Source organism: Hyla sarda, chromosome 1 (assembly GCF_029499605.1).
Source record: "Hyla sarda isolate aHylSar1 chromosome 1, aHylSar1.hap1, whole genome shotgun sequence".
Classification (NCBI taxonomy): domain Eukaryota; kingdom Metazoa; phylum Chordata; class Amphibia; order Anura; family Hylidae; genus Hyla; species Hyla sarda.
The window spans coordinates 84,070,614-84,083,047 of record NC_079189.1 but is presented as its reverse complement, the minus strand read 5'-3'; the positions used below and the strand labels follow the sequence as shown (position 1 = coordinate 84,083,047).

The 12,434-nt window shown below is 43.9% G+C and overlaps 1 protein-coding gene across 3 annotated transcripts in view; it reads left to right on the top strand.

The window, feature by feature from the left end:
- PDS5A (PDS5 cohesin associated factor A) overlaps nucleotides 1–12,231 on the top strand; it is a 146,364-nt gene extending 134,133 nt beyond the window's left edge. For all 3 annotated transcript variants that reach the window (XM_056557039.1, XM_056557048.1, XM_056557032.1), the window contains one exon: nucleotides 1,080–12,231. In XM_056557039.1, coding sequence (XP_056413014.1) covers nucleotides 1,080–1,115 — 36 coding nt within the window. In that variant the 3' untranslated portion in view covers nucleotides 1,116–12,231. The remainder of the gene's footprint in view (nucleotides 1–1,079) is intronic.
- Nucleotides 12,232–12,434: the final 203 nt, after the last annotated feature.

Sequence of the window (12,434 nt, the reverse complement as noted above, 5' to 3'; positions counted from 1 at the left end):
TTAAAGCCTACCTGACAGATCTTAACTCAGTAGCTAATCCTGACCCATGTGCATCAAATTTTTTTGCCCATATGACCTATATTTATTATAAAAATACCCATTTTCATTAGCTCAGTGTTAAACATCCTCTCAGGGAAAGGAGGCTTGTCCCTTGTGGTGGGAGGTGATTAGTGTGTCTGCTCATACAGCCTTGTCCATATGTCATCTCTGTCCATGACTCGTGGACATGCCTGATGCTGCTGCAGGACAGGTTAGTGTCCCAGTAGTTATGGGGACCCCCTAGTGGCAGGATTTTTAGAGGCCAATTTCTTTATTAAATATTCACATTTTGAATTTTCCCCATTAACAATATATAGTTTTTTTTTTTTTTATCAGACAGCGCCCATTTAAGGTAAATTCTGTAGGAATTTCTCATTTGCAGATCTTGCTGCGTAAAATCCATCGATTGCATGTGAAGTGTGCTGCAAAGTATTACCCTGGTACAGTAAAGGAATGAAATCAACAGCATTTTCACAACTTAACATGTTTGCTAATTCAGTTGCAGTTTAGCAAATTAATAGCATGCTCTTTATTTCTGTGCTGAGTGGATGTAGGGGCGGTTGCAGCATCTGGGAATGCCCACAATCTCTAGAACTGGTATCAAAGACTCCCACTGGAATAGAGTAGCAGTCACACATGCGTTTCAATGATCCATCTTCTTTCATTGGGAGCTGTCAGGAATAGATGAGCTCTGTACTCGACTTTTTGTTTTTCAGCCAAGGTTCAAGAAGATGGAGCAAAGCTGCTCAAGTGCCATAGCAGTCATGTCTCCTTGCTGACACGTCCCAGCCTATCCTTGACCGATGTACAGGGCTGTATACATCAATTTGGGAGGGAGTGGGAGTGAGGAGACATGCTAAGCGGTAGCACTTGAGCATCTTCGCTCCCTTGACACTTGGCTGAGAAATAGGCAGTTTTTAGCTATTCAACAGTGGAGGTGACACATTGCCTTTAATGCTGTGACAGCCTCTTTAATTTATTTTGTGTAAATCAAATATATTCAAAAGCCATAACTATTTTTTGTTTTTTTTCTTTGACAGGTAAAAAGAAAGGTCCAGAATATCAGGCAGAAATGACTGTCCCAAACCAGGCATGCTCCACACTTCAAGATTCAATTCCATTTTTTATTCAGAAGAGAAATTTGCTCAAACATGAACTTTTCTATTTTAACTAATACAAAATGAATTCTGAAATGTAAAGTCTTCAACAAGCCCATTGAGTTTTTAGGACTTTTTTTGTTACATTTTTTTTTTTCCTTCATCCATTGAGATCACACTATGGTTGTATTGGGTCTCGTTGACACCAAGTGTCTGCTGTATTCTGCTTTACAAGACAAAGCCAGAAGGTGCCGATTTTATTATGAGTTTTGACCCTGCACATAGGACTCGATGAGTAAACAGATTGTACTGTTTTCTGCTGGTGTACATAGAGGCAAGGCACAACCTGGAACAAGGGAAACGCTTGTTGAAGGAATGTGTTGAATTAATCGATTAGAAATTGTTTTATGTAAAGAGAAATTTGTGCTGCAACTCTAATTTTTAAATAGAATGAAATGTACAGTCCCTACCCCGTTGCACCAGAAGATGTTATGCTCTAAACAGGAGCGATTCACCATTTTATTTTTGAAGTAGACATTTCATTTGATGTCCTTCATTCAACCTTTATTCTGGGTTAAGATTTAGCTAAATGTACATATGTCTTTTTTTCTTTTTCTTTTTTTTTCATTTTCGTAAAAGCCGTTTTATTAAAGTACTGTTGGAATACTGTACTGGATAAGCAAGACAGTCCTGCATTTGGTTTTATAATGTTGGTTGCCAGATTTTTAATAACATTTTAAAAGTTTAAAAAAATACTTTTGTTTTTAACAGTTGCATTAGGCAACTGTATACAGAAAACTTGGAAGTGCTGGTTCTGATTTTTAGCTGTTTTGCTGTCCATGTTTCTTGTTTGTCTGAGAATCATTTTCCCAAGTTTCTGTTTTAGATTGTGTGCACTCTGCGTTTTGTGAAAGTCAGCGGACACTTAAGTGTTCCCCCTAATGCTGCCCGTGCACCTTGTATGTACACATGATCATATTTAAGTTTTGTTGCATACAATAAACGCTTCTAGGTGTCATACTGTTGTCCATTGTTTATTGTTTTAATTAATTTTTTCCTTTTCATTCTCATCCTCTCCATTATAAAGATATATAGTAATACTAGATAGAACAGCTCTATTGGTATTTCTCATATCTGGGCATCAGGAGATTAATTTATTAAAATGGTGCCAGCCATTTTCATGGGCAGTGTCTTATAGTCACTCGAATAGTGATAAGGTGCAGTGCCTGACATTGATAATTTTTTTAATGAATGTTAGCTCAATATTATCCCGATAGCTGGTAGGGATATAAAACAAATTAGACCTGGTTCTCAGTCGATTTCTACTCTTAGCTTTACTTTTAAGCACAAAAGTTGTAGCAGTCGGGCTGAGGTGGGGGAGGGAGGAGGCATGCATGCTGCAGCTCAGCCAGGCCTCTCCAAACAGCCATGAGAGACTATCATTTTGTTTTGATCTCCATTGTCTGGAGCTCTTGGCATCATATAGAGCTGACAGATTCCCTTTTTGAGAGTGGTGCTGTTAGTTGGCAGGGAAAAACCTAGACCACTTTACTGTAATCTACTATCCCTGTTATCCATTTCTAGGCAGACTGTAGTGTCATTCTGTGTGATTACTGAAAAGAATTTCTACAACCAAATACACTTTGGTGGGAATTTATTATGTGATTTATAGCATGAAAGAAAATGGCAAATTATGGGGCAAGTTATCTTTGTATAACTGCTTGTATAACTTTGCAATGCCCAAAGTATGTGAGGGCACGGACTCTATCAACCCAACAAATTTATTAATCCCAGAGACATAAAATTAATTAATTGGGCGGAAATGTGGTACCTGGTCATAGAAGGCAAAGATTTCTCCTGACTTTAAGACAAACCATAATGCACCAAATGTATAAATATTAACCTTTCTCGTTCAGCTCCATTGGGGGACACAGAGACCGTAAGTATATGCTGCTGCCACAAGGAGGCTTGACATTAGGCAACAAAAGAAACTCTGTCTCCAGCAGGATTAACCCCGACTACCGACTCTGAGCTTTCAGTTTTAGCTTAGTGTCCGTAGGAGGCACACTGGTCTGGAGTGCTCCAGACCTGGTCGTTTATTTTCTTATTTTTTTAGTTTATATTAAGATTTTTTTCTCCCTTTAATTTCTCTCTTTTTAGGTGGGGTCTCAGGAGCATAGCGCTCACTGTTTCCCCATTTGCGAAGAAGGGGCACAGGCATCTAATGCACTGCCAACCCCTTCTCGCCACCGGTCAGCACTTGGGGTTGTACCTTTGGGTCAGGGACCCTCCACCTTCCCTGCTCATCTCATGGTTTCAGCCCGGTATTATGCAGGTTTATAATAGCTGGCTGAAGACTACATTAGGTAAGTTTTCTCAGGACAAGGTGAGTATTCCTTCTCCCTCCCTCTCTTTTCCAGGAATCTTTTATCAGGATTCTCAACATCTGTAGCCACCCTGTTTTGGGCCCACTCCTTTTTAGTCATTCTGGGGACAGTTACCTTCTCGGCCATTCGGAATCTAGTGGACAGACAGTGATGCAGATCATTTTTTTTTGGTTTTTCACATTATTTAGGGGCATTTATACAGCCGTACTTCTCCTGCGCTATGCGCCTGTGACCAGCATATTTTCGCTTCGGCCGCCTACATGCGTGAGGTGACCGGAGCGCCGGGGGTTCTGTTGTCTGCTGCACTGCTCGTTTCTTCCCTCTGTCTATTTCTGACCTGGCACAGGTTTCCCGTTCCGTGGTGACTGCATTGGAGAGGTCGTCCTTATGCCAGCCTTCCAGAGAGGCTTGTTCACGATCTCCTTATTTTGGGCGCTCTCACAAGCGCCCTAGGGTGTTCTCCATTGGCTCATCTCTAGAATCCGAAGCTCGGGACAGGCGCTCTCCTCAGAGGTCTCGTTCATCCTCCCTGGCCCCCCTGCTTTAAGGGCAGCTCTCCTGGTCGCCATCCTAGGTCTGCAGGTCTGCGTACCAGGTTTGTTTCGCCTTCATCTAAGGCTGCCTCCACCTGCTCCCACTCTCCAACTGGAAGATGAAGCGTCAGGTTCTGCCTCTGATTCTGAGGACCGAACCAGCGTGTCCGACATGGTAGACAATTTGGTGTCAGCCATCAGGGACACTTTTCACCTAGAGGATCCCAGAACTTCAGACCCAGCTCTAGAAGTTTTCCTGTCATGGTTCCAGTTGCTCGCCTAAGGTATTCAGCTCTCATGCTGTTCGTCGTCCGCAAGAAAGGGCCCTGTCCGCCTGATCCTGGATCTGAAGCTCTTCAATCGTCGTCATCTCCTGTTATTTCCGTATGGAGTCTCTGTTCTGTAGTGGCATTCATGGATCAAGGGGAGTTTTTCCTCAGTGGATATCCGAGATGCTTACCTTCACATCCCCATTTTTCTGGCACATCAGCACCATCTCCGCTTCGCAGTTCAGGAGGGCCATGTTCAGTTTGTGGCCCTTCCTTTTGGCCTGGCCACGGCCCCAAGGGTCTTCACCAAGGTCCTGGTCGCAGTGAGCGCCATCCTGTGAGCCCAGGGTGTGTCCGTGATCCTCTACCTGATTGACCTCCTGTTCAAGGCTCTAACCAGGGCCCACAATCAAGAGGGTCTCCGTCTCACTCTTCGGACCTTGTCCCGTTTCGGCTGGGTGGTCAATTAGGATAAGTCCAACCTGATTCCCACCCAGTCTCTGATCTTCTTGGGACTCCATTTCGACACTGCGACTGCCCGAATTTGGCTTCTGCCAGACAAGCGCCGTGCTCTGTCATCAGGAGTTTGTCTTCTCCGGGGTCCTGTTCCAGTTTCCATTCGGTTCTGCATGGAAGTCCTGGGTCGGATGGTGGCGGCCATGGAAGCTGTTCCCTTCGCCCAGTTTGTCTACCTCTTCAAATTTCTCATCCGTTCCGGTGGGATAAGTGTCCGCTATCCCTTGATTGCAGGATCATTCTTCCTCCCAGGACTCGGCAGTTCCTCATGTGGTGGCTTCGGTCCCCTCTTCTTCAACAGGGAAGATCCTTTCTGCCCCTCCACTGGCAGGTCATCACGACGGATGCCAGTCTCAGCAGTTGGGGGGGGGGGGGGTGGAGAGTTTTCAGGGACTGGATGGTCCAAGGCCATTGATCCTCCCTGGAAGCACTCCTCATCAAAATACTGGAACTTCGGGCAATTCTTCTTTGCCTCCTTCATTGGGAGCGCCTTCTCCTGGACTGTCCTGTTCGTGTCCAGTCGGACAACTCCACAGCTGTGGTGCATGTCAATCACCAGGGTGGCACTCGCAGTCCTGAAGCGATGGGCGAAGTATCCAGAATCCTTCACTGGGCGGAACTCAGGGTTCACTCCATCTTGGCAATTCACATTCCGGGAGTGGAAAATTGGGAGGCGGACTTCCTCAGTTGCTCCTCAGCCGACCCAGACGTGTGGTCTCTTCATCCATAGGTGTTTGTGGAGATCTGCAACCTCTGGGGCACTGCGGACGTCTACCTCTTTGCGTCACGCCACAACCAGAAAGTTCCTCGGTTTGTTGTGAAGTCCAGAGATCCTCTGGCCCTAGCCATAGACGCCCTAATGATTCCCTGGTTGCATTTCGTCCTTCCCTATCTCTTCCCTCCTCTACCTCTCCTTCCCAGGGTACTGAGGAAGCTCAAAGCAGAGGACATCCCCGCCATTCTCATGGCTCCAGACTGGCCCAGGCGAGCGTAGTATGCCGACATAGTTCGACTGGTGGCCGACATACCGCTGCCCCTCCATTCATCCCGACCTGCTCTCTCAGGGTCCCCTTTGCCACTCCAATTTACTGTTGCTGCATTTGACGGCTGAGACCGTGATTCTGAGGGCCAGGGGCTTCTCTCCCCAAGTGATCTGCACAATGATCAAGGCGCGCAAGCCTTCCTCTGCAAAGGTTTTTCACCGTACTTGAAGGTCCTACTTTCGATGTTGTGAATCTCCCTCCTTCTCCCCAGTTGTGTTCTCCCTCCCACAACTTTTCCTTTTTAGGGTATGTTCACACTGAAATCTCTGCTCGCAGAATTGCGTGAGCAGAGATGCCGTCAGTCGGCCACCGCAGGGCACTGTCACCATTAAAGCGTATGTCAGATCCAACAAAAAACATTTTTTTAATATATCACTCAGTACCCAATCCTGACCATGTACGTCTAATTTGTGTCTAGCGCCTTAATTTATTTTTTTATTACACTTAATTTAGCTCACTAGTCTAAATTCCTTTGAGAGGGAGGGGGGATGGCCTCACTGTGCAGGCCTCCGCCCCCTCCCTCAGTATGTTGTCTGCTCACGTCTCTCCTAGCATTTGCAAAACTACAACTCCCAGCTTGTCCTCACTGACAGTAGCGAGACACAAGCTGAAAGTGGGAGGATTTTTCCTCCAGCTTTGAGCCCTGCACTCACAGCTGTCAATCAAGGAAGTGTGTCCATGACATAGGTGATGATGCATGGACACAGCAGGACTAGTATGTGTCCAAGCAGGCAGGGGGTGCAGTTGTTTGGCTTTTTAAGTATGAAATACTGAAAATTTTCCAATGAAGGCAATTGCAAAACCTATTGGTTTTGCATGCTTTACAACATATCAACTACACATATATATTTTTGTATCTGACAGTGCCCATTTAACCCCTACATTTACGTCCTGTGCATAACCGGGGGCATCGGAGCGGTGCCAGTGTCCTGTGCGGCTGATCCCGGCTGCTGATCACAGCCAGGGACCCGCCGGCAATGGCTGACGCCCGCCATCTCGCGGGCGTCCGCCATAAGCCCCTCAAATGCCGGGATCAATACAGATCCCGGCATCTGCGGCAGTGCGCGATTTCAATGAATGATCGGATCGCCCGCAGCGCTGCTGTGGGGATCCGATCATTCAGAACGCCGCACGGAGGTCCCCTCACCTTCCTCCTTCCGGCTCCCGGCGTCTTCTGCTCTGGTCTGAGATCGAGCAGACCAGAATAGAAGATGACCGATAACACTGATCTGTTCTAGGTCCAATACATAGAACAGATCAGTATTAGCAATCATGGTATTGCTATGAATAGTCCCCTATGGGGACTATTCAAGTGTAAAAAAAAATAAAAATGTAAAAGTAAAAAAAAGTGAAAAATCCCCCAAAAAGCGTAAAAAATTTTAATAGACATATTTGGTATCGCCGCGTGCGTAAATGTCCGAACTATTAAAATAAAATGTTAATGATCCCGTACGGTGAACGGCGTGAACGTAAAAAAAGTCCAAAATTTCTACTTTTTTAATACATTTTATTAAAAAAAAATATAAAAAATGTTTTAAGTTTTTTTGTATGCAAATGTGGTATAAAAAAAAAAAGTACAGATCATGGCGCAAAAAATGAGCCCTCATACCGCCGCTTATACGGAAAAATAAAAAAGTTGGAGGTCATCAAAATAAAGGGATTATAAACGTACTGATTTGGATAAAAAGTTTGTGATTTTTTTTAAGCACAACAATAATAGAAAAGTATGTAATAATGGGTATCATTTTAATCGTATTGACCCTCAGAATAAAGCACACGTCATTTTTACCGTAAATTGTACAGCGTGAAAACGAAACCTTCCAAAATTAGCAAAATTGCGTTTTTCTTTTTAATTTCCCCACAAAAATAGTGTTTTTGGTTGCGCCATACATTTTATGATGTGAGTTATGTCAATACAAAGGACAACTGGTCGAGCAAAAAACAAGCCCTCATACTAGTCTGTGGATGAAAATATAAAAGTTAAGATTTTTAGAAGGCGAGGAGGAAAAAATGAAAACGTAAAAATTAAATTGTCCTTAAGGCCAAAATGGGTCCTTAAGGGGTTAAGGGCTATGCAGTACTTGCAGAATTCCGCGCAAAGAATGAACATGTTCTTTCTTTACGCAGAACAATTTCAGAGACTGAATTGTCTGCCGCTGAAATTCTGCAGTGTGAATGGGTCTCGCGGAAAACCCGTTCACACTGATAATGTGCACATTACTTGCGGTATTCTGCTTGAATTCCGCAGTGTGAACATACAGTATGAGCTGTAAAAACGCTTGGCTCTCAGTTCCCTTATGGAGAGTACCTGTCATCAACTAAACTTTCCCTGATCCCCCTCCCCATCTCCTCTTACTCTAACTATGCCTATCCCTGTGTTTATGGAGGTTTAAAACGCTGTAGAAATACCTTTTTTTTTTTTTATCCCTCTTCATTAGCTCAGGATCACTGTCTTTCTGAGGGATGGAAGGAGGCGGGTCCCGGCAGGCACGATGTCACATGATGCCTGGCCGGGACTCTGCTTCTGCCAGTCTTCCTGTCTCCCTCTGCAGCAGTGTTTCCCAACCAGGGTACCTCCAGCTGTTGCAAAACTACAACTCCCAGCATGCCCAGATAGCCAACAGTCTCTCTCTCTCTCTCTCTCTTTCTCTCTCTCTCTCTCTCTCTCTCTCTCTCTCTCTCTTTCTCTCTCTCTCTTTCTCTCTCTCTCTCTTTCTCTCTCTCTCTTTCTCCCCCCCCCCCCCCCTAAAAAGTCAATGCTGAGGGGAGGGGGAGGTGACTGGCTTCTGTTATATGAGAGGCATGTGCAGGCTTGTAGCTCACAGTGCTGCTCCAGGCTGGGAGAGAGTCCTGAGCTGAGAGTACTGAACTTCCTGTGGAAGGACCAGAGCCCTTTCAGCATTAGTCCTAAAAGCTGTACACTTACTATGAAAAGCATAGGAAGCTGCCTGCAGACCAGGCATAGAAGAGAAACCCCTAGTGGCCAAAAGTATAAAATGAAAAAACTGGTATAAGTATTATTTTTTAATGAAGATATATTACAATATGTCTTCATTAAAGATTATGAACAACATATTAAAAGTTTTTGTTGATGACAGGTACTCTTTAAGGCTCAGGTGTCGGCTCTCTCCATTCTCTTTCAGCGTCCCTTGGCATCCGATCCTCACATCCGGACTTTTCTGCAAGGTGTTCATCATGCGGCCCTGCCTTACAGATCCCCTATTCCCCCTTGGGATCTAAATCTGGTTCTCAGTGCCTTTCAGGGTACTCCCTTCGAACCTCTCCAGGACGTTTCTCTTCGTATCCTTTCCTGGAGGTGGCCTTCCTCATTCTGGTCACTTCCATTAGGAGAGTTTCGGAGTTGGCGGCTCGCTTCTGCTGTTCTCCCTACCTGGTTTTACACCAGGACAAGGTTGTTTTCCATTCGGTCCAGTCCTTTTTGCCTACGGTGGTCTCCGCCTTTCACCTCAACAAGGATATTGTCCTTTTGTCCAGCTCTGTTCCATCCCAAGGTTTGCTTCATGGTGGTACAGGCTGTTCAGATTTACCTTTCGGTCACCTCTGCCTTTCGCCAGTGTGACTTTATTTGTGCTTACGGAGGGTCGTCGTAAGGGTCTTCCTGCTTCGAAAGCGACCATTTCGCAGTGTATCCGTTCTGCCATCTCGGAAGCTTACCGCTGCAAGGGGAAGACTCCTCCCTTCCGGGTCTCTGCTCATTCCAATCGTTCTGTCTGGGCTCTCCGCAACAGGGCTTTGGCCTTGCAAACCTTTAAGGCAGCCACTTGGTCGTCCTTGCACAAGTTTACGAAATTTTACCAGGTGCATACCTTGGCATTGGCTGATGCTGGCTTGAGTCGCAAGGTGTTGCAGGCGGCTGTGGCCCAGCTTTCCACCCGAGTTACTTGAGTTTTTTTTCCCACCCCAGGGACTGCTTTGGTAATTCCCACGGACTCTGTCCCCCAATGGAGCCGAACGAGAAAAGTAGATTTTTATGCTTACCGAAATCTCTGAGGATCCATTTGGGTGGTGGGGGGGGGGGGGCAGCACCTACCCATTTGTTCTGGTGTCCTTAGTTCGGTTACCTGTCCGAGGGTTGGTTCAGTTAATTTTTTTCTGTGGTTTCCTCGGACAGTTAATGTTTTTTCTTTTACCTGTTGGTCCACTCCTACTGTTTTGGGACTAAACTGATAGCTCAGAGTCTATAGGCAGGGTTTATCCTGCTGGGAGGGGCCGACTTTCTTTTGTTGCCTAGTGTCAAGCCTCCTAGTGGCAGCAACATATACCCATGGTCTCTGTGTCCCCCAATTGATCCTCCAAGAAAGATTTTACGGTAAGCATAAAAGTCTACTTTTCTAATATAATGAACTTTAGTTTAAGACCACAGTGTGATACGCCAGTTTTAAAGTGGGGTCTCTGTAGCCACTCATTAGTAACTTCTAACATGTTTCTGACATTCAGAAGTGAAATAACAGTTTAGATGCACTTTAAGTTTTCATATACTTAAGTCAGAATTTGTGTGGCCTGGCTGATCACTAAATTGTATGGGGCCTCCTTACTCTCCCACAACAGGTTATGTTGAGAGGAGAGAAGGGTTGTTCTGCCACGAGAGCAGTCTGGCAGCAGCCTACTTTTTCCTCTCCTTTCTCTCTAGAAAATGGTTGTTCAGCCATGTCGAGCATTCATGTGTATAGAAGTGAAAGCTATTGGCTGAACTAATATTTAGCCACCTTTTTTAATTTTCCTATTGTACTGTAAATGAATGAAAACTTTTTTGTTAACATTTACAGGCTGCTGAAACTGAGTTGAAATGGTTCTGTGCAGCCACCAGTAAAGGTAGCTCACTGCATGCTGCTTATAAAATGAACTCCTCAATAAAACCATATGCAGTGTCGCCTGTAGGTAGCCAAAAATTAACCATTTGACTATGACTAAAAGGCATTTGAAGCTCTGTACATGCTACATGTATATATGTGTGTGTGTGTATATATATATATATATATATATATATATATATATATATATATATATATAAAAATCCATGCAACATTTTGCACCTGTTCAGATAAAGAATCTTGTTTATCTGAACTCTCAAATAGAATCAACAGAAACTGTGGAACACAAGATTGTACAATTAGAAGTGAAAACTTGACTAAACAGAGCAAATTTTTTTCAATAACACCACCACACCTGTCCTCAGGTTGTGTATGGTATTACAACTCAACTCCATTCACTTCAATAGAACTGGGCTTCAATTACACACACAACCTGAGGACAAATGTGGTGCAAAGGTTTTCAGAAATTCTGTGTTTGCAATGCTTAATAAACCCTTAAATACCTGTGAATTTTACACACTGCACCCATCTCCATTGAGCATTATGTTTATGCATATGTTATAATTGCACTTGTATGCTTGGATTATTGCACCTTTTATGCACCCCTGAGTATTGTCCATGATTATGTAGGGGTGAGTGCACTAGAAAACAGTATTGGCTTGATAAGATTCCTTTTTTTTTTTTTTTAAACTGTCCTTTTATATGTCAATTCCTTGCTATGCTTGCAGAACATTTCCCATTGTGTATGGCTTTCATAGAAATAAGTCTGTAGCTGGTCCGATCTTCCTGCTTGGAACATGCGGTTTCCAGCTCATCTCCTATTAGCTGAATCTATGTGATGCTTTTTTTTTTTTTTTTTTTTTTCCTCGTGCCTTATTTCATAAAATGTTCTGAAACAATGCCCCTCATGGTGGTGGGGAATATCTTCTAATCCCACTGTTTTGCTCTTATTCCATTTGCTTTGTCATTTTCAGTGAATAGAGAGCACAAAATGCACAACCAAAAATAGTTCATTAAAGTTTGTTGAATCTTTTAGTGTCCTGCCTCCTGATGACATTCCCTGTCTGTCTTGCAGTCATGCTCTCCTGAATGATGTCCCAGCATCATTGGAGTCTAGGATTTTTTATTTTCTTCAACATTAACCATGTTTAAGGAATATGATAACCTACTGTATTGGACCGTACACTAAGTACGAAATGTGACCTGACTATAAATGACTGTAAATAGTCACATGTATACTTGGCTCTGTACAGCATCATTTCTTTGTGTGTTCCCTGTTTCCAACGAATTTCTTATTTGTCTTCCTTACAACTCAGTAATATTTTGAACTGCTCTTTAGTGAACACTATTTACACTGTCAAACTTTGTATCTGTCTCTTATTATATCCTTTTAAGGTTTTCTGGCCAACCTACATACTTAATAATGAATCCAGGTTCCTGCAGGGAAAATAGCCATTTCTCTTTTCCCTCCAAAGTGTACATACAGCTATTTAATAAAGTCTGCTCTCTTCTTAACATTGGTTTTGCATTTTGTATTTATGAGGTTGTGAACTTTTTACATACTGGCGGGTGACAAACTGCGATTATTAGATTAGGGGGTCCAACCCTTGACACCCCTGTTGATAAGCAGTTTTAAGGGTCTGAGGTGCTAATGTGAACAGTACATTGTAGCTGTGCCCCATTTAAACAGCTGATCCTCAGTCGAGCCCCCCTGCCGA